The 26943-nt window shown below is 40.1% G+C and overlaps 2 protein-coding genes across 2 annotated transcripts; one reads left to right on the forward strand and one right to left on the reverse strand.

Annotated features, from left to right (window-relative positions):
• The first annotated feature begins 3721 nt into the window (after positions 1-3721).
• On the forward strand, positions 3722-24794 carry LOC144652636 (very long chain fatty acid elongase 5-like). The gene is made up of 9 exons (XM_078512712.1): positions 3722-3769; positions 8702-8782; positions 9523-9710; positions 10264-10350; positions 10804-10860; positions 21879-21984; positions 22747-22755; positions 23199-23326; positions 24021-24794. The coding sequence occupies exons 2-9, from the start codon at positions 8725-8727 to the stop codon at positions 24186-24188; spliced, it is 801 nt and encodes a 266-aa protein (XP_078368838.1). The 5' UTR covers positions 3722-3769; positions 8702-8724; the 3' UTR covers positions 24189-24794.
• Positions 18478-19248, reverse strand: LOC144647944 (uncharacterized; the record flags this gene model as incomplete). Its single annotated transcript, XM_078507614.1, has 1 exon — positions 18478-19248. A coding segment is annotated over one exon (771 nt), but the record flags the coding sequence as incomplete, so codon positions are not given.
• Positions 24795-26943: the final 2149 nt, after the last annotated feature.

The raw sequence follows: 26943 nt of genomic DNA on the forward strand, positions 1-26943 counted from the left end.
CGAGCACCCACTAATATTTTGCGAGCATTCCGAGCAGAGGCCTAATTTTGCGAGCATTGTAAATTTTTGATAGACCATTCATAACCCCTCGAATTCTCGAACTTTCAAGGGGAAACGAAACAAGCTTCGAGAAATCGGGAGCTTCGAAATCCAAGGGTAAAAATAGAGAGAAGTACCATCCAAGGGAAATGAAAATTGATTCGAGAAACCGGGAGTTGCGAGAAATCGAAGGGTCGAGACTATTGTAGAATCACGCAAGCCCCATTTACACGGCAGAAAAAGTTTGGCACGGCTCGAATAATATTGGTACCCGTACCAAAAAATAGCACTGATACCCTGTTAACACGTCCTTTTTTTAACCCGTGCTATTCCTAAACTGCGTTGACTGCGTTAGAGCAGTTTTCAATTGAGTGTCGTAAAACCAAAACCAAAGTAATTACTCTGGCCAATCACAAAGGACACAGACAATCCAGTGAACCAATCAAAATTCAAAGCAAATACATGTAGCTGGCAGAAAGCGCGGGAAAACGTGGCGAGCGAGTCACGATTGGTTTTGGTTTTACTTCTGATTGGCTGAGAAAGTAAGCCAATCACTAAGCGTAGTAATGCAAAACCAAAGCAAACGCAATTTACTTTCGACACTCAAGTGAAAACCGCTCTATGATAATGTTTTGGTGCGGGTAAAAGGCTCAAAACCTTGGCCAGCGTACGCGATTCTGCCTTAGGGTAGGAACGTCATGTATGGGGAACTATTATGTCCCCAATATGCCGCTGTCTCATTTAAACGTCACATACGAGTCGCGCATCTTTTCGTCTTGTTCCCAGAAGACTATGAATATTGTTCAAATGGCAACAGTAAATGGCAGCAATGATGATTGGTCGTTAATAGTGGAGGTTCCATGGGTACTCGCGACAGGGCTCCTAGCGACAGGGCTAGGAGTATTTCTACTCCCCGAAAATCTGATAAGGCAACTGTAGTTTTTGTAATCACAATTATAAGTAAACAAATGATAAAGAACAATTCATTGAACGAGTATCATTCCCTTTAATGATCCAAGACGTTTAAATCATTTTCTGATACACTCTGCATTCTCAGTTATTTTTCATGGTATCCTTGATCCACTGGAGAACAGTTCGCACATCAGCTTGTCCATCGTAGTTACCAGGCTTAGCACAGCCGAAAGTAGTCATCCAGCTGGCAACTCCCGCTCTAAATACCACCGGCCGTTTCGTTCATTCACCACTGGTCCACCCGAGTCTCCATTGCAATGCCCATGTCCTTCTTTTGTAGCGGTGGTAAGGAACTCCGAGTTCCTTTCCTGGAAAAAAACGAAGAAAACAGAAGAAAATAACAGCTCCTCGTACAAAAATTTATACAAAAAATACCATTTTATCATGCTGCGTTTTGACCTCTAAAAATTGAAATTTATACCAAGAGTAACGCAATGTCTCTCAACTGTCAACAATGCTCACAGGTGAGGTGTTTATCCTTTTCGGTTCCATGCGGAGATCGCCATTCTTGTGACACAGATCGTGAAAATCCCTGTACATTTTCCACAAATTCGGTAATAGTGAAAGCGGTAAAAGGTAAGTTTGATTGACGGTGAAATCTGGCGAAGTTAAACCACTGAGAATTTTTGTCCAGGAAGTTCCCCTGTGGAAGTAACACGACTCCCAGGTGCCCTTTCGATTCGGCGATCGAGAAATTCTCAGTTCGAGCTGGTTCTTCTTGTCGTTTGAGATTGAAATACCGTTACGTATTCGAGATGGGGAAGCATTAGCTTGTGAACAGGCTCTCCGGTCGAGGATGCATTAGAAAACACTAAAAAAATGTATATTTCTGACTTGGTGTGGATTGTGGATTTTTTGCGATACATCAAGCGGATTCGCGGATCTCGAAAGTACAGCAGATCGCGGATAAGCGAGGGGCACCCAACAGACGTTTCGGTGAAAATATGTTCGGAAGACTTATAATGGCCTACGATTTACGGATTAAAGTGTGATGAGAAAACTGGAGTTCTCTTTAGCTCAAACATTCGTGACATGGGGAAAGTAATGCCTGTTTTTTTCTGAGACAGAAAAATGTCGTTTTGGGTACGAAAAAAGGCCAGCTACGATTTTCGAGGAGGCAACAGCGGCTCGTAAATTCGGGTAATAATATTTCGTTCCCTAAAACTTTCTGAAATTTGAAAATCCAGCTAGCGTATCCGAAAAGATACAATTTTCTTAGCGTTTAAAGATAAGGCTTTAAACCGCACAAAAAGGACACTTATAACGTAAAAACGGTGTTCCGACACCTATAGTAAAATTTTCTCGTTGGGTGCCCCTGATAAGCTGACAGTTTTTGCCCAGATTCCGATCTCTTTATGTCGGTGATATGTTGGTGAATTGTCGAAAAAAAAAACAAGCAATGAAACGTGGTGTTGCATCCCGATCTCGGATGCTTTATTCTGCTTGTCCTCTAGTGTATGTAGGAGTTCCAGTTTTGTTAATTTCTGGGGCAAAACCGATGCGCAATTTATTAGGTGTCGTTGTTTTCAATTAAATCAGCTTTCATCATTTGCAGTTTTACTCTAGATCGGTGATAGTGTACCAGAAATTTTTTCTAACATCACCTTACCTTATCTTTACATAAACACGTTTGTCTTTTTAAAGCTCAGAGAAGCTTGTGGGGCCGTGTTTTCCCAATCGAATTAGAGTTTGGCAGTAGTGTTTTTCACAGTTGCTATTAATTGATACTGGAAATTGCGGGAGAGTAGTTTTGAACGCTCTCCTTCAGACGCCACATTCACAGATGCGAAAGTAAAGCTACGTCAGTCTGTAGGTCGCTTCTTTTAAAGCCAGTTGGGTTGTTATTTTCTTCAGGAGGTCTCTAATCTGGGAATCACAATTACTCTTATACCCGTGTAATTTGTTCGCTCAAGAGTTAAAAGAATGCCCGGTATAATAAGCAAACATGTCTCGCGTTGCCAGAATCTTATAATGATAACACTGACATATAAAAAGAAGAGAAGAGAAAGGAAACATTCATCTATTTCTATTTTATAAACTATATGATGTATACATAAAATTTATGATCAAGCGGCCACGTTAATTTTGAATTCTTGTAAGACAACCGCCATTGTCATGGTCGAAAACTAAATGAATTTTTAAACTTGGCAATATGAATACAAAAAATAATGTATTTTAGTGTAATTTTCTTTCTTAAAAGCAACAGAAAACGCACAGAATTGAAATGAGTCTATGGGCCTGTTTACATGATTCCGGAATGCTTTATTCTACTGCTTCTCTACCAGGGTCGTAACCAGGTATATGGGATCAGGGATCACAGCCTCGGGATCGGGATCATGGACCCGGGATCCCGGGTCACAAGTCATGGGATCTTGTTAGGCCAATCAGATGGGATCAGAATGGAATCAGGGATCAAATGTTGCCCCATTTTGGGGACCAGGGATCAAAATTTAGAGCTAAAATTTGGGATCAGCGATGAAAAAATATACCTGGTTACTGTAGGTAGGAGTTCCTGTTGTTAATTTCTTGGACAAGGGGCATTGTTCTCTCGAAAGGAACGAGCCATTCATGTGAGACCTTGGGACAGGGTCTATCCGATCCCCTTAGGCAACCAATAACCTTATTCGAGATGTCATAACAAAGTATTAGAAACATCACATTTTAGCATATTCCCTATCATCACTTGAATTAAATAACCGTCCTCAAGATAAGTACCCTGTATGCCTGTACGCAGTATCATTGCCGGAGAAAAATAAAGGTAAGATCAGTTGAAGTCTCAAAGTTAGTTTTCAAATTTGTTTCTTTGCACAGATTTAACGTGACATATCAAGGCTGACCCAACCGTTAATAACGCGAATCGTGGAAAATGCGAAAACCGATGCACAATTTTTATTTTAAACGTATTTCTTAGGTGTCGTTGTTTTCAATTAAATCAGCTTTCATCGTTTGCAGTTTTACTCTAGATCGTTGCTGTGTAACAGAATTTTTTCTAACATCACCCTACCTTACTTTTACTTTTACCCTACCTTATTTTTACCCGGCTATCTTTTTAAAGCTCAGAGAAGCTTGTGGGGCCGTGTTTTCCCGATCGAATTAAAATTTGGCAGTAGTGTTTTTTTTTTCACAGTTGCTATTAATTGATACTGGAAATTGCGGGAGTGTAATTTTGAACGCTCTCCTTCAGACGCCACATTCACAGATGCGAAAGTAAAGCTACGTCCGTCTGTAGCTCGCTTCTTTTAAAGCCAGTTGGGTTGTTATTTTCTTCAGGAGGTCTCTAATCTGGGAATCACAATTACTCTTATACCCGTGTAATTTGTTCACTCAAGAGTTAAAAGAATGCCCGGTATAATAAGCAAACATGTCTCGCGTTGCCAGAATCTTATAATGATAACACTGACATATAAAAAGAAGAGAAGAGAAAGGAAACATTCATCTATTTCTATTTTATAAACTGTATGATATATACATAAAATTTATGATCAAGCGGCCACGTTAATTTTGAATTCTTGTAAGACAACCGCCGTTGTCGTGGTCGAAAACTAAATGAATTTTTAAACTTGGAAATATGAATACAAAAAATAATGTCTTTTAGTGTAATTTTCTTTCTTAAAGCTGATTTTCAGTCCGTACTGTGCAGACTCGGGGTTTGTTTTCGTTTTTGTTTTGAATTCGTTGAAACGTTACACTTCGGTGACAGCATACATGAAGTTTTTTAGTCCGCCATTACAGTTCGTTTCGTTCAAGAATTTCCGATGAGCTGAAACGTCGGTTTGAAATAGCGTCAATGTTTCTCTACTCTTTATTATTTGTTCTGCAAGGATATCTGGCGTTAATTATGAAGAAAAAGGTAAGTTTGTCGCGGAATTTTTAGTTTTGCTTGTAAACATTCCTTCGTGTGGGCTCACATAAACATTGCAGCCGAGATTGCGCAGTACGGACTGGAATTCATCTTTAAAAGCAACAGAAAACGCACAGAATTGAAATGAGTCTATGGGCCTGTTTACATGATTCCGGAATGCTACTGGTCCTCTACTGTAGGTAGGAGTTTCTGTTGTTAATTTCTTGGACAAGGGGCATTGTTCTCTCGAAAGGAACGAGCCATTCATATGAGACCTTGGGACAGGGTCTACCCGATCCCCTTAGATCAGTTTAAGATCAGTTTAAGTCCCAAAGTTAGTTTTCAAATTTGTTTTTTTGCAAGTATATATGGAGTTTGAAAGATCAGAACACTAAGCATTACATAAAGCGGTGCAAAGTTAAACCATGAGCTATAGGATAAGTGGAGTTTTTTAAGTTAAAAGCTAATATCTTACCACTAAAGTCTTTTCTTTACTACTCTGTTTACTTCTTTCGTTGTTCGATCACAATTTATGGGTAACCAGGCTTTTATTCAACCGAGAAGACCTGGATGCTAAACTAATTTGCATTTGGAGTGCCCCTAGCCACTCCCCGAAAAAAAGCACCATTTCATACCTTTGGGGGTAGGTGTACCTACATGTGGACAGCTAAGCTTATTTGCATTTGGGACTATGTGTATAATACCATGGGTTGGAAGATAATCCCTTCTTTCGTGTGAAGCTCGTAAGATCCAAAGGTGGCCATTTTCCTTATAAGGAATGTAAAGGTGGCCCACCTGGGGGATATACAAAGGAAACCAGTCATTCACACAGGGAGTGGGATGAGGTGAACATGGGTTTATCCGAAGTCGTTGGAGTCTTGTTTAATGAAATGGTTGAATTTTGCGACTATGAATTGGAGTTAAGAACTATTAACATCACCTTTGAAACAAATTGAAATAATACGGGCTCGCCCGCTCTTACTTCTTTTCTTTATTTTACTTTCATAATCTGACGTTCTAATGTTAAGAGAAGTAGTGAGTGGAGAAAATAAAGTTTTATCGGCTACATTCCAGAAACAGTAGTGGATTCTCCGACGATAATAAATTGCACGCCGCGTGTAAATAAGTGTATTATATTTACGAGTCGAAAACGTTAAACAAAGAAGCGCTCTTACAAGCTTAAATTCGTCAAAAAACCTGCATAAAAACTAACTCACCCTTTGCGGAAATTTTTCTTATTTATTTTATTTCAAAAACTCAGTCGTAAAAGCCGATTTTTCGAAGCTTAAATATTCACAACAACAATTAGTGAATAGATTTGAATATTCATATTTGTAAGTTGTGACCACACAAACACACGCATAGAGTTCAACGCCTGTGTTTTCCCGTTCATGCTGCACCGGTAAAAAGTCACTCGTTGCTTGTTTAGGCAATTTAAGACAACTCCAGCTTACTCCATAGCAAAAGCCTTCAAAAATAGCGACAACGACCACAAAACTATCCGAAATTTACATTTTTTTCCACCGTTGAGTTGCGAACACCTCCAAAATAAACCAAAATTCATTTCCGGTTGCCAAACCTTTCTTCGTCCATGTGGGGAAAGGCTCAAGTTTGTCGCCTTTTTCATACCTCACTAGGGGATTGAGAGTGCTCGTTGATCTTACGAGCTCAACACGAAATTAAAAAACAATACCCATTGTTTGTTCGCTTTAGTGATTGGCCAAAAACCAAAATCTCCTAGCAACAGTAAAAGTTTTTCCTACCCAGTGTTTTTATTATTCGCCGTAACACCAAATGCAAATTAGTTTAGCATCCAGGTCTTCTCGGTTGAATAAAAGCCTGGTTACCCATGTGTTGCGATCCAACAACCAAAGTAGTAAACAGAGTAGTAAAGAAAAGACTTTAGTGGTAAGATATTGGCTTTTAATTTAGAAAAAAACTCCACTTATCCTATAGCTCATGGTTAAACAGCCAAGTTCTTATTCGAATATTACCAAGAGATGTAATTTGTGTTTGTGGGAGAAATGTTTCATTTTATGGAAACCGGAAACGAGCCCGTATCGTGTTGCAGACATGCTAGGAAATTCTTGCTGGAAAACGTTACAGTAAGCACCCGCGTGTAAGAACCTAGTGGTTTAAGAACCTGCTGGCAGAAATTTGCCATTTTAATACCCCAAAATATAAGAACCTGTTTAGCCAAGCAAATTTCAGCAGGTTCTTATATGTGGGTTATAGAAATTTTAAGAACATTTTTAACAGAACATCCCAAACTGTATTTACAAATAAAGAAAAGACAGATTCACATAGACTGTAATTGTCTTCTTTGGACCTTGCATGAGGCTTGAAGCAATATAAATGCCGCATAATGAAGGACCAAACCCATTGTTTTTCTTCTCGTACAATCAAAAACTATGGCTCCTCCTTAAATATTTTAAAAGAGCCTTATTAAGAACCTACTTAGCCTAAATTACCAATAACTACCCCCAAATACAAGAACCTATTTTGCCAAATTAGAAAATTGTAGGTTCTTACACGCGGGTGTTTACTGTATCAGGAAACTAGTGATAAAGTTCCTGCGTGACGTGACATGTGACACACATTGTATTGTATTGTTCTGTATTTTCAAATTTATTTCAATGTAACCGTTTTTTCTAGCCTGCGTGGCAGGCGTCGTTAGTTTCTAGCGCGCGTATTGGAGAAACGCGAAAGGCGCGAGAGGGCCAAAAACTACACAGACGCCTGCTACGCAGGCTACGTTTTTTCTGGCAGTCCCCTGATGATTGCCTCGCATGAGGCATGAAACTTAGAGTAGCGATTAAACAGATTTTAATGCCTTGGTTGAAATTGACTAAAAACAGATTTAACCTGAAAACCAATTTGACCTGCAACAGATCACTGCAACTCCGGATCACTTTGGTCGGTTTTCGTCGGTATGTTGGCGTACTTTTCGCAACTGACAAGCAGTGAAACGAACCTTCTGAAACAGTTGGCATAAGAAGCAACATCTACTTTCCGTTGCAGCGAATCCATACCACACAAAGTTTTCATGTAATGCGGATTTGGACTTGAACGAGAACAGTGGCGAATTGACGGATTTGGCCCAAAAACGGCACGGATCGGCGGATTTGCGTACCCCGATTCATCTCCTCTTTAAGCACTATATCATTTTTACAGCAATATTTTAAGCGCTGAACGTTTATTTTCTTCTAATTTTAAATGCATTTTCCGGTATCTGAGAGCGTGCCCCCGGACCCCCTAGTTGCCTCACGCTTCCTCACTCAAATTCTTGATGCGCGGGACTGCGAGCCGTCCCGCCCCCCAAAAAAATCGGGGTGGGAACGGTTCCCTCCCGATTTTTTTTAGGGGAGCGGGACGGCTGTACACAGCTGGCTAGGGATTAAGCTTTTTGCATGGAATTATAAATGTAAGTCCAGCTGTTCTTTTTTCTATAGAAATACGTGCGTAATTTCGAAGTAATCAATATTGTAATTTAATTGAATTTTTTTCTCGCCACTAAAAAAAACAGATTTAAAAGGTGTGGAATCCTTTAAATCACGCACCTTTTGGAACCCGGAATCCTCAGGCATTGAATCCGGAATCCAGTCACTGGAATCCGGAATCCACGATGCGGAATCCGGAATCCAAGACTCTCTTGGATTCCCTTACATGGGGCGATATAAGGTTTTCGTTGCCCATTATTGCTTTTAGGAACCTATCAACGATGTTTTTAGTAATATATAAAAGTTCGAATACACTTGTAAAAATTCCATTTTCTTGAAGAAGTTTTCTGAAACTTGAAACCAATGTCTCTCCCAACGATTGACTTGATACTGTTTATGATCCTCACAGGCAGATAAAACTGCTAAAAAAACATGACGAATACCGTTCAACGTATTGTAGATTACTACCAGTGGGTTATTGAAAGCGGCGGTAAGTGTTAAAATGCTTTTCTACCTACCTACCTACCTCCCGGGGGAGCACTCAAAAAAGTTTTATACGGGGAGGCTCCGCCCCAAGCTCTTACCCCTTACCCTTTTATATACCATTTTCACAGAAATTGTACCCCTTTCGTATACCTTTTACTGAAAAAAGGTAGCCCTTTCATATACCTAAAAGACATGGCATAGACTTAGAACAGGACGTTTTCTTGTCATTTTCATGTTGCGCTTTATAAATTAAAATAATACAGCCACAAATTGCGTCTGTTTGAAATATTTTAATTCAAGGCCCTTTAAAAAACCTAAATGACGGATTTACATACCCTTTCATATACCTAAACTTGTGAAATCCCTACCTTTTTATATACCTGAAGCTTGAAAAAGGTACCCCTTTCGGGCGGAGCCTCCCCATATAGGCCATTATATGGAGTACCCCCCCGGGACCTACCTACCTACCCACACACCCACCCACCCAGCTACCTACCTACCTACCTACCTACCTACCCACACACCCACCCACCCAGCCAGCTACCTACCTACCTACCTACCTACCTACCTACCTACCTATCTACCTACCTACCTACCCCAGCCAGCCAGTCTGCCAGCCAGCCAGTCAGCCAGTTATCCAGTCTAATCAAATTGTCTGTAAATGAAGTAGGTACCTGGCTAAGGATCGGGTTGTTTTCTGACACTTCTAATCTAATGTGGTACATTTCTTTCTTTTTATTATAGACCCCAAGACTGAAAAATGGCCTCTTATTGCCACTCCGACGCCTACCATTGCTCTTGTGGCCATCTATCTGCTTATTGTTAAAATTGGACCCAAGGTCATGGAGAATAGGAAAGCCTTCAGTCTGAGGAAATTGCTTATAGTTTACAACTTTGCACTTGTTCTTCTGTCGGCCTGGATGGTTTACGAGGTTAGTACCGCTAAAATAAGCCTGGTTTAGGCGTTTCTTGGCAAGCGGCGTTGCTAATGGATTTGCCTTTGTCTCGTCTAATCATTACGTATATAACCAATCCATTGTCCAGCTGACAGAGGAGGAGATAAAATTGTCAATTTTGGGAACTGTGTTATACGTTTTGAATAGCCCCAAACACTGCAGTATTGGTAGTTGTCTCCACTGAATCACACGAGTTTCGTCACGTATAGACTAGTTATGCCAAGTCACTTGTATTTTCTCGGTTATATACCGAGAAAATACAAGTGACAAGTGGGATATTTCATAGTATAACACGAGAAAGTGTTGTGTAACTATTTTATACCATGCCATAGAAAATACACTCACTAAATTTCGTCGAGAATGCAATCGCAGTGCACGATGGGAAGGTAGGGTTGAATACCGTCGAATATACAACGGCTTTCCTGTATTCTGATTGGCTGTATTTTCTATGGCATGGTGTAAATTGTGATACTTCCGTTGGAAGGCCTTTTTATATTGACAAGGTTGCCTTGTTTCCTTTGCTGCGCAGTTTATTGCCTCAGTTCTGGACATTCCAAACTTCAATCTTCTTTGCCAGCCCGTGTCTTATGTCCGTGATGATCCAAGACTAACAAGGGTAGGTGGCTATTTAAAAGATGAATCGGGCATTATATGGTAAAAAGCCGTAATAATAAAGCCGCTTATGTGGCCTTGCAATAGTGCTGTTGTAAGGTCTAACGAACGCAGCAACGAAAGCCAATGAATCACAATGAATGAATGACCTCGAATAGTGTGACGCATCGATCGAATCTCGGAAGTGAAAACAACTGATGTCAACAGCGAGAGTAGTTCGTTTCCGATGACTCGGTGTACCAACCTTTTTTTTTTCGATAGAGAGAAGAACACTGAGAGAAACAGAGAATATCAAGAAAAGTATATGGCAGACCATACCCTGCCTTGAAGGAAAAAAAGAGTAAAAAAGTAGTGTGTTAAAAATAGAATCGTTATAATAGGGTCCTGTAGCTAAGCAAAACAAATGAGAGTCGGGACAACTTCTTTCTAATTGTTTTATATTTTCTTTTGTCCACAGCTGGCAAGGGTTTGCTACATTTATTATCTGTCGAAGTTTGTGGAGTATCTAGACACTGTAAGTGAAATCTTTGATGTCCTTTGATGTCATCAATTTGTTGTGCCACGTGATTTGGATCAATTTTGCCGACAATTTGATAGTACATATACGTTGAGGATGTACAACATATTTTTATAACAAGACATTTTATAACAATATAGGAAAAGGGATAAGCTATGCGCGATCAAGAGCTCTGCATGGTGTCGCACTCGTTTGCTGAGGGCTACTTAATGAAACACAGAGTCTTTGGTTGGAGTAAATTTGGCCACCTAAGGTGACGAAGTTTATTTTCAAGATCTGCCGATATACACTAAACAGATATCTACTCAGCAAAGGTGGGGGGAAAACCGCCACCTACTAAAATTGTAAATAAAACAGTAAAGCACAAAATACATAATATATAGGTAAACTACGGCAGTAATCCACAGGCAGGCGGAAGGGGAGGAGGTGGAAAATTAAAAATTCACTGACAGCGAAGCGATGTGACCAGTGAGATGATGCGCATCTAAAAGGGGCGAGTGCAATGTAGAGCACACTTAAGAACTGTGACATCCCGAGGTCGGATGATCGTGATTGGTTGGAAACTCAATAGTCTTTATACGTCAAACGCCTTAGCCTGGGGGCGACTGCCTTCAAGGATGCCTTGTCATAAAATCCCATTATGATCTTGTCATAATGGTTTCTTTTTATAACAAGACATTTTATAACAATATAGGAAAAGGGATAAGCTATGCGCGATCAAGAGCTCTGCATGGTGTCGCACTCGTTTGCTGAGGGCTACTTAATGAAACACAGAGTCTTTGGTTGGAGTAAATTTGGCCACCTAAGGTGACGAAGTTTATTTTCAAGATCTGCCGATATACACTAAACAGATATCTACTCAGCAAAGGTGGGGGGAAAACCGCCATAGAGCCACAGAAATGTGGCACCCCCACCAAGACACCGCAGAGCTCGACCGAAATTTGGTCGGAAAGTTGCAGCCCTTGCGTGACCAACTTAACAGACCAAATGGAAAATATAAATTATATAAAAGGTAATTGCAAATGCTGAAAGCACATGGACTGTCGTACCTTCAAATCTAGCAGAGAAATATAACTATAATAAATTGCCGTGACCATGCATGCTGGCGATGCAGCCCTTGTCTGACCATCGTCGCATACACGAACGGTATTTAAATGGCGTGAAACGCTAAATGATACAGTACTGTAATACTGAAACCTAATGGTGCGGTCCCTGCCGACCCTTATCACGACTTACATGCTTTGATATACACAAACAAGCTCTCTCCTCCGCAGAGGCCTCTTTCGTGGGGGAAGGCGAAAAAACACGGGGGGAGGAAGGCGAAAACACGAAAAATGAAAATTAGGGGGAGCGCGGGGGACGACGGGAAGGGAGAAGGAGCGGAGGCCTCTGCCAGATAATGATTTCAAAATGGCGCCCGATTTCCGAGAGAGTCTGGGTCTAGATCAATTTCTTTAGGAATATAGAGGAATATACAAGATGGCGTCGTAAGCTGAACATGCAAGTATGACAAAAGCGGGTACTTTTCTCCCTCTTTGGTCGACTTTTTCAGTATGCGAGGAAAATTGGAAAAGCTTTGTGTTATAAGTGTTTCGAGAGCAGCGGCAGTATAATGGTTTGATGCGGCACTTTCGCACGATGCATCGCAACATATCGACTATCGATGATTCTGTTCTTGGTATTATGCAAGATGCGTTCTCAAGAGTCACATGGCGATTAAACCACCGAAGTATCAGTCACAGGAGCAACCTCCGAGCGAATACGGTTCGTTCTTTTCTTGTTGTGACTTACATCTAGGTGATTGCAAACGGTTGGTTCATTTATTCCTCTTACGAAGGCCATAAACATTAGAGGGCTAGAAGAAAGCCGTGACAGGAATTTACTTCGACCTGTCGAAATGTCAGATTTACGGTATTTAACAATAGGTTACAACAAGCATTTTTCTCAATCCCTACCTGAATTTTAATGTCCCCACAGGTTTAAAAAAAACATACTGTGTTGCTCAAGTAAATCGGAAAACTGAAAAGCTTTAAAATGAGCACATACCAGTGCAAAATTTATTTTGGAGTCTTCCTATGCAAAGGCCTATTTCATCCTTCATACAGGCTGGGAATGGATGTTCATAGAGGCTGAGGAAAAAATATGTGAGCAGGGACACTGGAAATTTCCCCCTGTTTTGTCAGTGTGGAGGAAAATATTTAAAATTAATAGAAATTACTGTATTTATGTGTTGATGTCTTTAGCACAGCTATGCTTACCAAGGACACTGCAAATAAACAAACAAATATTGTAAATAAAAGAGAAACTAGTTAAAAATCCCAACTGGCAGGAATATGACTATTTGTCTTTTCACGAAGCATGGGCAGTTGAAAATAAGGCCAACAAACACATTTCCATCTTGTGGCAGGAGAATTTGATCCTGTGACCTCTGGACTACAAGTCCAGTGCCCTAACCACCAGGCCAAACTGCCCCCTAGAATGGAGAGAGAGTCTTGGAATTGCAAGAAACTGTCGATATACAATCAGGAACTAAAATTATCAGTGCAACACAGAAAAAACATATTCTAGAAGTATTATTGGTGTCCACATGTTCTTTGATCACACAAATGATTTAGGTTTAATAAAAAAAATTCTGGCAATGGGGCCTTCAAATGCAATTTTTTTTAAAAAAATATGTGGACTTTATTTACCATTTTTTGACATATTGGCCAGAAACATGGACAATTTAAATTCAACCCCCTAAAATTAAAAGTTTTGCTAAATAACAAGCAAGATTCTTCTGTTTTTCTCATATGCTAAGATTGAAATTATAATATCAGTAAAATGTTTTGGCTCCAATCTTTTTCAAGATTCAAAGTTGATGCCAAATGTTGAAAAGTGCATTACTTCTGCTACTGTGTGCATTTGTTAAATTTAACAATCAAGGGCATTTTCTCATTAGCATCTTGTGCCACATTGAAAACAATATTTTGAATCTTTTTGTAGAGGAAGTGTTAACTTTCCTAAAACATATTTGTACAAAAAATAAATACACATCTTTTCAAGGCAACTCTGTTTTATTCTGCATTATAATACCTTCTAAAACTAAATAGTTCAGAGGCTAGGGGGAATATACTACCACAAGGCTACTCAGTTGTACATCTGTTTCCATTGACTTCACATACCAGTACATTTGTTACTAGTACATGTACCTTATCATTTTATCAAGCGCTGAAATCTTTTTCATGTGTCTCATAAGAAAATGTTAGGTACCGGTATATCGCGAATAAAAAACCCCGCAGAATATCAGTTAGTTAGTAACAACTAGTACACTAAGTGCTTTGTATGCTGATATCAAAGCTATCAAAAACTAAAGACAAAAACCACTTAAATAATACTTTGGTTTCAAAGCACCACAAATACACAAAACAAAACAAAATAGCTGGGTTAAGATTTTTACATTGTTGGAAATATAGACACATGGTACATGTAAAAAACACATTCCCTGGAATGAGTACACTGTTAATTTATTCTAAATTAATTGGGAAATTTTAATGTCTTGCCTTGTCAACATACAAAACGATGGTCTTTCAATTTCAATATTAAAACAGGAAACTTCAGTGTTGAATTCCTATTGAAGTCAACCGTTTACAGACATTTCACTGACACGCGCATTTCAATCTAACCTTTTATGAGTTTTGAGTAAATCACTCGGTTTTTATTAGGAGCGAACTCGGTCATACTTCCGTCATACTAGGGAGCGAACTCGGTCACACTGGGTGCGAACGCGGTATAAGGTGGGAGCGAACTCGGACGGTGCGAAATCTATTGGAAGCGAAACCGGCAGCTTCCGTGTTGCCAATGGGCAGTTTACTTTTATAGTTCATTTCTAGTTATTTGCTCATTCTTGAGAGAATGAGACATATTCACCCCCTGATGTAGTAAGACCAAGTTGGAGTATGGCATTTTTAGATTTACTACAGTTGATATATTAATTTTACATCAGTATGAGAGGCTAGGCTGTTGGTGAAATAAGCAGGTTCGCAAATCGAGTGCTTGAATCAAAATAAAAAATCAAAGCTTCTGCTAAGTGAATGCATTCTCATAATAGTCAGTGAATTTGGCCAGAAAAACAGTTGTGGATGCTCTTAATGTGAGTTGTTGATGACAACTGGCTTTGTTGTTCCTTTCTTAAGTTTATATATGTATAATATTAGAGGAACAATTTCTGGCTCAACTGTAGAAATACCAGGCCACATATTTGCATCACATTAAAATTAGATGGTTTCTTTGTTTTGATATGCTTTGCTCTAAAAAAAGATTTCAGAGATGTGTAAATAAGTGGTCTGGTATTCTAAAATGTCTCCTAAAGCTTATTTAACCTTTTGTAGCCCCAGATAAGCGGGCTGTACAACCATTAAATCCTTCACTTGCCCTATGATACCTCTTTCGGTTTTGGTTCATTCGCAAAGTTAGAATCCGGCGTCAAAAAATGCTTTCTTGCGGGGCCACTGGCTCTATCCTTTACTGGGATACTGATACAGGCTGGCATCCGTCGTCATCTTCAATTTTAACGATTGTAAGATCGAGAAAACAGAGTGTGTTGCACGGAGACCTGTCCAAGAAAAATCCAAAATGGCGGATAACCACACGAGAAAACACGAACGGCCAAAAATCAAATGATAAGGATCGAAACTTCACCAAAAAGCGTCCACTTACCTTCCATACTTAGATCTTTAAAATAACATTCAAAGTCGTTCAATTCGTTGTCTCCTTCAGCCATAATCAAAGGTTGTCCACAGAACCGCAAATCTGTCCAGAGAACCGCACATTACCTGGCAGAGGTCTCGCTGCTTTCCTTTCCCCTTCCCAGTGTGCCCCGCGCGCTTTCGTTTCGATTCTCTCCAGGCTCCGCGCGCTTACTTTTCGCCTCTCCCCGTTCCTCTCCCTATTTCCCAGCCCGAAACACGAAAGAGACCTCTGCGGAGGAGAGAGACAAACAAGTGTAAACGACACCATAGTAAGAAACAAGAACTGTGTGAAACGTTCTACATTATAATATACCTAAAAACGAAGCATGGCAGCCCGTGACTGACCCATGTTCAAAATGAGATACCTTAAATGATAGGGTTTCTAATGTAAACTCGGAAATGTATGGCAGACCGTTGCTGACCCATACAAGACAGAGACTAAAATAGGCAGTTGAAACGTTATGCAGGGCAGCCGTGACTGACCCCTGCTAAATTTAGATAGCTTGTAAAGTAGAATTTCTTATATAAAGTTTAAAGGCATCAGATTTCCATCGACCAAGAGCGCGGATCTGTGCGTCGGAGAAACCTTTGTCTGCCGCGAGGCAGGCTGCTCCTATGCGAAAGCTGTGACTTTTATAGCGTTGTGGGTCCAAACCGCAGAAGTTTAAACAGCGCCTAAGTTCTGTATTGAATTGGGTAACCAGAATGGGACTGTTGTCGTGATGACAAAAGAGAGGACCGGGCTTATCGCCTCGCATTTCACAGTACTGTAGCAAGGACTTTACCGGACAGAATTGTAAAGTATCGTCGCCCGTGATAATGATATCAAAAGGGCGGTTGTTTATATTGTGTTTAAAGTGAGCAATGGTTATCTTAATCGAGTGGATCTTTCCGGCGGATTTTAGGAGCCGCAGGTTATCGTATTGGATGACCGCATTGGAACGCGCGCTCTTGGCCGCTAGTTCGCTGATGCGAAAGAAACCGTAGAAGGCTGTCAAAAACATAGCAGAAAAGAGAACACGCTGGGCTGCCGATGAGTTGGTGCGTTGAAGAGAGTCTACGAGGTCATGTAGTATGGGTTTTGATATCGGTAACCGAACATCACTAGATTTCCGACGACTTAGCGAGGTTAATAGTTTTTGGATTAGAAATGCCTTTGTGGGATCACGCAAACCTTTCATCTTATGGACATAGCCGATCGCCGATAGATAAGAAAGAATGGTCGCAGGCGACAATTTTTTACCGTCAAGAAAGGAAATGAAAAGCGCCAAAGAGGCGGTGGACAACGGCAGATTTACTGCATCTGTCTTATAAAATGTTGCGTGAAATTCTCGAAATAGTGTCCACGCTCTACGATAAGATTGACATGAAAAGGTTCTCGGGCACAATGGTCGGCAATTTGTCCGCCTGGGGTGAAAGTTCCTTGAAGCGTGCTATCTGAAATCGGGAAAGACAATCGGCCCGAGTGTTGTTAAGACCGGGTATGTGACGCGCACGAAATACAATGTTATAACTAAGACATGTCAAGACTAAGTCGCGAATCAATATCATCACTAATTTGTGTTTGGATGTTTGTTGATTGATGATACTAACCAGCGCTGCGTTATCAGTAACAAACACGATACAGTGGTTGGCCATGTGGCGACCCCAAATACGCGCTGCGACAGTAATCGGAAACAGTTCGAGAAAGGTGATATTCAATGATCGCCACGTATCAGGAAAATGGCCATAGAACCATTTATGGTTTAAAATAGCGCCATAGCCTTTGGATCCGGCCGCATCTGTAAACAACTCAAGGGAAGGACAGGTGTTCCAAATATCGGACAGGAAAAACGACCGGCCATTAAAGTCGGTTAGGAATTTTAGCCAAACCTCCATATCGTGTTTGGTTTCTTTACCAAGCCTAATGCGATGATGTGGGCGACGCACCCCAACAGTGAGATCAATCAAGCGGCGAAGAAAAGCACGTCCCGGGACTATGACCGAACATGTAAAATTTAATAGGCCTACTAGGGACTGTAATTCTCGCAGAGTGACTTTACGACGTTTTCTGAAGCTTTCAAGTAGTAAGCGGCATTTTTGAAGCTTGTCTTCCGGTAAACGAGCTTCCTGTTTTATTGAATCGAGTGTTATGCCCGCAAACTGGATGACTTGAGATGGGCCAAAAGTCTTTTCGTGAGCGATTGGCACGCCGATGTAATCACACATGCGAAGAAAATTGGATAAATCATTTTGACATTTATCTTCTGTACTTGCGATAAATAGAAAATCGTCGAGTATGCGTAATACACTCGAAGCGCCAAATCGGTAGACCGAAATCCATTCCAAGCAAGAACTGAAAGCTTCAAAAATTGCACACGAGGAAGACAGTCCCATAGGAAGGCAAACGTCAAAATAAAATTGATTATCCCATTTCATGCCAAGTAAAGGGAAATCGGACGGGTGAATTGGGATGATCCTAAAAGCAGATTTTATATCTGTTTTGGCCATGAAGCAACCAGCCCCTAATCTCTTTATAGCGGTAATTGCATCAGAAATTGACGCATAGCGAACCGAAGAATTCGCGTCGGGAATGTGATCGTTTACTGATGTACCAGGCGGGTAAGATAAATGTTGAATCAGACGAAATTCCGAAGGGTCTTTTTTGGGAACAATGCCTAAAGGGGAACAGACCAGATTTTGAAATGGAGGGCAAGAAAAAGGACCAATGATTCTCCCGGCCTCGCATTCTTTAGTCAATTTGTTGAGCACTATTTGAGGCTGTTCTAAAGCGCTTTTAAGATTAGGTGATTGCGAAGCGTGCCTTTCCCCGACAAAACCGACTTGAAAACCAAAAGTAAAGCCTTTAACCAAATAAAGGAGAAGTGAAGCGCAGAGAAGAAAATTAAGCCGATCCACCTTTACGGGTGTTACTGGCTTGTGGCGCGATATTGGAAATGTTCGCTTTAACGGGGCCTCCTTTTTGTTGACTGAGTGCACACTGTGTGGCAGGGTGTTTTGAGCCACACTTGAAACAAACATGCTCGAACCGACATCCGTTGCACACTTTTCCCGCGTGGAAACGCCAACAAGTGCCCTTGAAAAATGACTGAGAGCGGGAGCGCATTGATCCTTTGTCAGAGGGAAATTGGGTTTTTGGACGAAAATTCGTTACAGCCTTGAGCCAAAGTTCCCAATGGATGGCATCCCAAGGATACTGTTCAGGGGCTGATTGCCTGATGAAACGAAATTGTTCGTCATAATACAGCCAATCGCCTGGTTTGGCGGCGATATCACGAACAATTTCGCAGTACTTCATGAGCTTGGGCGTGTCATTGGCCTTTTTCTCCGAGTAAATAGCAACAAATATGTTAAAAGCGGAAAGCCACTGTTGTATATTGTGAACTTTTCTAACTGATTGACTCGGTTCGAGGGTCAATTGAGGGCGGGTTGACTCACCATCCGAAGAGGCGAGGGTAATAGAAAATTTTTGATTATTTGGTGAAAAGGAGAGTAAAGCCCCAAAATCAATATACTCATGGGACCAGATTTTGGCCTTGATTTTGGAGCTCACTCGACTGCTTAACGGGACGGCTACACTAGAAAAAATTTGCTTAGGTGCCTGCGAGGCTAGCCCAGGCTCAGCTAACGTTAAGCCATTTGTCGTACTTGGTTGCGTACCTTGGGTTATCCCTGCCAAAGAGACGTTTACGACCTCGTCCACCACGGACTGCTCAGCTGCAGAAGCGGGTGTGGTACTTTGTACGGTTTGTGTCTTGTCCCCAAGGGCCTCTACCACGGCTTGCTTCACCGCCACGGCAATAGAAGCCGAAAGGGCTGTTAAATTTACTGCCATGTGGGGCTGTTCTTGCTGTTCTTCCTGCCCAACTTCGTTCCTCGTGCTTGTGTCCGGGCGGGTTTCTGCCATCTCCGACAAACGTGGACGTGCCCGTTTCGCATTACTTCGTGTTGGGTAGGGTCGCTTCTTAGGCGGCATGACTTATAAAAAGAAAATTATGTAGATTAAAGGAAAAGCCGAAGGCTGATTGCCACAGGTTTCCGTTAAGATAAGATAGTGAAAAGGTACCTGACATGAAACTGAGATTGTGGTTGTAGATTAAGGAAAAAATGTGTCATAGAGGAGCAAATGGAAAGTTGAGCCTTCAGATAAATGATAAAAATGTGTTTAATTAGTCTAGGAAAAGACTAAGGAGCACAGCGCTCAGCTTAGGGCTTTCCACAAGTTGCCCCACAACTTTTTGGCAACTTCTCATATTTTGAGCAACTTTTTCCCCTTTAAGCAACTTTTTCCTTTTGAGCAATTTCTAGACCGAAGATGTTCGAAGATTGTCTGAGTGTTTTCCGAAGGCCATAAAAACGTTTTCGAAGATTAACGAAGTCTGCCGAAGATTGGCGTGAAACATCCGAAGATGTCTCGACTTTTCACTCATTCCTCATTTAACCACTACAAAATTAGTCAGCAAACATGAAGTCAGAGATATCTTCACTATTTTTTTTAGTGAAAGAAATATGACGAGTGCGTGGACGCACCTATAAAAATAGGCGATCAAGAAGATTGTACACTCAAGGTGTCACAAATGTCAGGCAAAAATACCACAGCAGATAAAGACAGGACACAGTTAACTTGTCCCCACCTAACGTGGACAAAATAAAGTGCAAGCCACGGTTAACTACATGCTGCAAACAGAACAGAACTGCTGGGCGTAAAGTAAATGGGGTAATAAAACGGAAAACAGGAATTGTAAAATGTTCGTCACTGACAATCGGCAATTTTATATAGCTAAGACAAATCCAGGGTAGGTAGCGACTGCAAAACCGTGCCCCTTATACTACAATACAGTTTTATTTGGCCAAATGCACTCAAGTGCACACCATCTTTATCATACATTCCCTTCGAGGAATTCCATAATCCTCTATGTTTCCAGAAAACGGCATACGGTAGTGAGGGAATGACTACTTCAGAATATTTGTTCAGTAAAGTCACCCTGTTATTTAACTCCGTAGCCTTATCCCTAAATATTGTCTGGCAAACCACCACTCGTTGAACGCCGTAACGAGAATATAAAACTTTGGCAAGATCCTCCAGAGATGAACCCACCGTTGTAGGGTCTAGCCGAGATAAGTCATTTGTCCCTAGCTCTAAAATCACAAGGTGGGGCTGGAAGGATTCTACGACAGGTAGGTCGGAAGCAAGAACCCTAGCTATAGTTCTCCCTCCTTTGCCGTGCCACTTCACAATGATCGGCTGATCTGTTATGCCCAGCGATAGAGATAGGTTGGACGAAGAAACTATGAAGCTTTGCAACCGGTGAACGAAAGAATGACCGAGAATTAGAACCCTTGGGTCATTCATGTTCTAAAATTAAAAAAAGAATGGAAGGATAGGTGGTTTGCCATGTGAACCGTCGAAAATTATGATCTAAAGGTTACAGTAACAAACTGAGTTTACTTGCCTGAACTGGAGAAATGAAATAGACTCTGAACGGAGAAGAAAGCAAACGAGAAAATTCTCTGATGTGTACTCCTCGAAGGTTACGAAGAATGAGGACGAACAAATTCTTACACTCTCCTTGTATGATGGGAATAAAACCGCGGAATTCAAGATATTTAATTTGGTTAACGATGAACGGATATATGCCGAATTCCAGCCTTCAAACAGCCACATGGCAATTAAGATAAGATAATACTAAAATGTTTACTATACTAAAATGCTTACTAAACCAATGTCAGCCTCTTCATAGATGACATTATGGCGGTGTCCATAATCTCGTGGTTTTAATTCAACAAATGTTTGCCTTAAATGTAACTGATTTAGATAGTTCTGTCGCAGTGAAATTGCATGAAACTGCTTAGAAACTAGAAATCTTACCTTCAAAGAGAAATTAGCATATATTTGGAAAAATTATCTTGATAGAAAGCGGCGTTTTGGATTTTTGGGGGCATCTTTCGAGAAAGAAAGCAACTTGTTTGGAATTTTAGAGCAACATTCGAGCTCATTTTCCAGGAATTTCGAGCAACTTTTTGAATATTTTCGAACGACTTGTGAAAAGCCCCAACTCACGGCTCTGATTTCCGTAGCAAAAGGCGGCCAAAACTATTGTCTCCCGATCGTTTCCCGGATGGGATGCTAGCCCATTTTAGAGCAGCATATTGTCGGGTGATCAGAAAATTCGTCAGTACCGGTTTGTACTCGTGGATAGCGAGAGGCGCTATGGAAGTCAAGTGTTTACATTGAGGTATTGCCTGTTCTCGGAAGTGTGACTGTCGTGTTTGTTATGTTTGCAGTTTTTCTTCATTCTCCGTAAGAAGAACAACCAAGTGACGTTCTTGCACGTGTATCACCACGCGAGTATGTGCGTGCTATGGTGGATGGTCTGCAAGTGGATTCCAGGTAAGGCAGGAAAGCGCACGGCAGGGGAGGAGAGGGGAAAGGATGGATCGCTTGGGTGGGGAGGTACGGCAGGGTAAGGAAAAGTGTGGTAGGAAAAGTATGGGGGGAGGAGAGTGGAGGGATCGCTAGGGATGAGAGGGAAAGCAGTTTAAGTTCACGTTCAACAAAACCAGAAACGAAACTTCCCAAACAGCAAAATGAGCAATTGCAAAACCTTTAAGCGGAAATGGGTTATGCGTGATTGTTTCACTTTCGCAAAATAAACGAGAAAGCACTGGTGCGGTGATTTTTATTGAAACAAAGGAAGAAACAATACGCGATGAGTTTATTGTTTCGTTTACCGCCCTGATATTAACAAGCGTCATGACAGACCTTTACACTGTCTTTAACTGTAAGTAAATGTCCCGAGAACAATAGGCATTCTTCGCTATGGAAAAGTGAGGTAGGAAAAGTATGGGAGAGGGAGGGACGTCAGTTCAGCTTTTCTAGTGTTGTATAAAGAACGATCAATGCGATAAACGCTGTTTAATCAGTGGAAGTGAAAAGTTTCATTCTTTTGGAACAGCGGTAGTTTTGCAGTAGGAATCTAAAAAAGAACGAAGGATTGCAAAAGAACAAAAATGGTAAAGTAAAGATGGGAAAAATTAAGGCAGTTTGCGAACGACAAACTTGATTAATGTAATCAATATTTTGCCGGATGCTCCAGTTGCAACTTACGTTTCTGTAAGTTTTTTTTACTGACATTTTGTCCTTTTTTTGCAGGTGGATTCTGTAAGTATCCCCTCAGTCTCTCTCTGCTCACTGCGTTGTGTTGTTCTACGAAACCTGTGTTTCTTGTAGTAAATAATAAAGATGGCAAATTTAAGCTCGGTGAGAAGATGAAATGTTCAACATGACACAAGCATGGGACAAATAAAAATTCTGAGTCCCCAACGGGAATAGAACCCATGGCCTCCCAGATATCGGTTGGGCGCTCTACCCAACTGAGCTACGAGAGACTCGTGGTGAGCTGGGCCATTTACTAGGTTAATATGTGATACGCGTTCTGCATACTGCTTGGGTCAGCAATGTCGAAATCATCAAGTGTGTAGTAAATATAAAGGTGGTATTTTTTAGCTCGGTGATTAATAATGAAGATGAGTTGTTCAACAATGCTTGTGTTTGCGTAGTACAAGTTTTCTCAATCTTGACAAATTTCCACTTTTTCTCATCAGCCTACTTTAGTGCAACATGCAATAGCTTTGTTCACGTGATCATGTATGCTTATTATGGTCTGTCTGCAATTGGTCCTCAAATGAGGCCCTACCTGTGGTGGAAACGTCACATCACTAAGCTTCAACTGGTAGGATTACTTGTTACAAAATTGTGCTTGTAAAATAGTGGGGGGCCGAGTAAAGGTACGCCTGTCTTCACGCGTTTTTTTTCCAGAGGTCAAAGAGGTGTGAGTTTTGTGCCGAAAATGTTCATACTGGTGACGTAGCACTACAGGGATCCGTGTATTGTGTCTGATTGGTTGTTACTTGCGCGCGAAAATTCAAAACCGAGGAATCGAACCAATAAAATGTTGTAGTGTTCGATAAGTGAAACAATTCCATGGGAAATTTGCTTTTGGTTGGAGGTATCGAGAGGTTCGGAGGTCTTATGTGTCCAATGGCGCCACAAAAACTGACGATGATGATCGGGCTACGGAAGGGTTAGATTGAAATAGATTTCAATTCGAAAACGTAAGCCAACGTTTTCAAGTTGATTCGCACGCGTTTAAAAAAAAAATCAATATTTCTAACCGAAGTTTGATTTCTACCCCCAAATAAAAGGTATATCTAGTTCAGTTAAATGTTCAAAGATAATGTTTTTCATGGGCAAAGTTGCCTACCAATTATTTCAGAACAGTTTAGACCAAAAATCTGCGAAATCCGAAAGTAGTTTTTTCTTCCATTATCAAACCCGAAAAAGTAATACGTGCGCTCATTATTGTTCATAATTAAATCAACCAAAATATAACCGATTATTTTTTCTGTGTTTTGTTTCTCAAACAGACTCAGTTCGTGGCAAATTTGGTTTACATAATCTCTGCCCTGCACATTGATTGTGGCTTCAGTCGAAACCAGCTTTATATCTGTTGGGTATACGTGGTCACGTTGATTATTCTTTTTACGAATTTCTATATCCGGGCTTACCTGGGCAAAAACAAGAAATCTGAATAAAAGATGCATCGAGACCTGTCGCATGGGGTCACGTGACGTCTTATGCAATATATATATTGAGTTAAATGTATGACGAATAGGTTAGCATTTTAACAAAAGTTTTTTAGTATTGCTATGAAGTCTTCATAGATAGAATGTGAAATCGTCATCATAGCTGATATTAAATCTTACTGTGAAATTGCGACAGATAAAAGATCAGAGAAAGTTTACTTTACAGTTTTTAATTGCCGCACATGGAAGTGCCGGCATCACAAGTATTGCGAATGAATTTGAGACACGATTGATGTAATTTAGAGGCAACCGGCTGACTTAAACGTTGATAAAGTTATTATTGACATATTTAAACACAATTGGTGTGATTCAGAGACAAGATCTTTGAAATAAGTAAGTATACAGGGCATAAAAAATTGTGCTTCTAGATTTAAAATAACCTTTAATTTACAAAAAATGAATTTACGATGCTAACGAGCTTCATTCAGTTTGATACTGATTATGTAAGTTATGTTCACCATGATCTGATATAGTACTGGACACTAGGAATACAAATGCCATAGCTGTTAGTTAAACTCCCTTCAGAATGGTAATAAATAACAAGTTTACGTCGTACTTGTTTTGTTTGTTTCTGATTAAAGGGACTGTGTCTCGGCTGAGTTAAGTTTATTGCAAGATACTCGCTATGAAACTTAATGTTTGCAAGGAGATTACTTCTATGGATCCAAATAACAAAGCCATAGCTTCATTACAACCAAATGTGTCTCCCGGGCGTTATAATTTAAAGTTACTAGCAACCAAAATTATCTTTGAAAACTGTTCGGCTAAGCAGTATTTCAAAAACCCATATCGCAATCCGTTTCAATCTTCGTCAATTTTGGCCATCCGTATCTTCTTTTGTATTTGCTATGTTATTGAAATGTTTCTTCATTGTTTTAAGAGGTTATTTTTACATTTCAACGAATTTAATGGTCATTTCCAATACCTAAATTGAGCTAAAATCTGTGACACAGTCCCTTTAAGTCTGCTTTCATTTTTCTGCTACTCTATCGTTTCCCGAAACGTTGATCGTGGACTTCACAGAGCAACGACGCTAACTTGTCAAGATTTGTCACTTGAATTCTTTCGTTGAAACTTGGTACACCGCCAAATTTTAATTTAAAATTTGAAAGAAAAAATCTCAATTTTCATTTTGCAAAATATTTAAGAACGAAGAGTACAACATTAAAGTTGTACTTGTTAGCTTCAACTAGAATAGTTACACACTAGGGTTTTATCCACGTACTTAAAATATTTAATTAAGAAACACTGTACAAGATAATAGTATGCTAGTCCGAACGTGACAAAATATCAAGTGGGATAATGTTTTATTTTAAGATATATTTTTATACATCATCCTTTTTATATTTATGTCAAGTTGTCATTTATTTATGTCAAAAAACATTATCTTATGTCATTCTGTTTTTTGCTATATCAAATGATGTTTTCATTAAAACAAAAAACACTGTTTCATACATAACGTGATTGATCTTGATGTCAAGTTGTCGCACATTTTTACACATCAAGAACGTTTATTACATGACGTAAGTAATTTTTTCATGTCAAGTTGTTGCACATTTTTATATATCAAGAAAGGCGATATCGTCTCTTGATCAGCAAATATCGCGGTCAGGCAGGAGTCTGGGTATGACCAGTTGAGCACAAACAAAATGGCGGCCAGTAATCGGTTCGAATATACCGGGTAGGTCTTTTATTATAACCCCCAAGACATTAAGCGCCGGGCCGATTAGCCCGGCCAATTGAAGTTGTTTAGCCCCCAACCCGAAGTCGATTAGCCCCCGAATAAAATTTGTCTACAAACTAAGTAAACTATCGAATACTACAAAGAAATCAATTCTATATTTCGTTTTAAAGTTTCGCTTCTAGTTTTCTGTTCAAAGTTTCGCTTCTAGTTTTCGCTTATAGTTCTCTATTTACATTCACATCAACTCGACGAAAGGTAGGCTACCGGTACTTGGTTGTAAACATTCGATAAGGTTCGGTTTCGGTATTTGATTGAATACACAAAACCTCGCAATATTTGTGAAAGCAGTTAAATTGAGTTTCGCTTCTAGTTTTCGCTTCTAGATTTGTTATCTATTTACACTTTCAACTCAACTCGACAAAAAGTAGGCTACTTGTTTGTTATCATTCAATGAGGTTCGTTCTCGGTATTAATTGTTTGAATTGAATACTCAAAGCCTTGTTAACATTCGATGAAGTTCGATTTCGATAGATACTTGCAAATTGAATGACAGAGGCTTTGAGTCCTGAACCAAAGTATTAGGACTGGGAAATACTGAAACCCATTATCAGCCACCTTAAACGGAAATATCTTGTTGGTGTTTCAAGGAATCCAAGGCAACTTCACTCATCCCATGTATCTATGTATTGCGGTATTTTGTAATTTTTTGAGTGATTTTTGGGGATGTTTGGCAGGTGATAGTTTTTTAAAAAGAATTAGTAAAATTTAGACAACTAAGAAATATTGAAAATTTAATGTGAATTTAACATTGGAATTTGAAGTTAGAAATTGGCAGACGGACACCAAACAGTCCCGTGACATCCTGGAGTCAATTGTGTGATGATGTTTCCATTTTTTTCTTCAATCCCCACTGATAAAGAACTGTTGTTGGTGTTATGTTGGTGTTATCACATGTCAAGCCTTTAACAAGGTATGAAAGAACACAAGGATTTAAATTATTCTGGTGCTCAATTTTTGCGT

This window comes from Oculina patagonica, chromosome 4, assembly GCF_052425735.1.
Source record: "Oculina patagonica isolate OP01 chromosome 4, crgOcupat, whole genome shotgun sequence".
NCBI lineage: Eukaryota > Metazoa > Cnidaria > Anthozoa > Scleractinia > Oculinidae > Oculina > Oculina patagonica.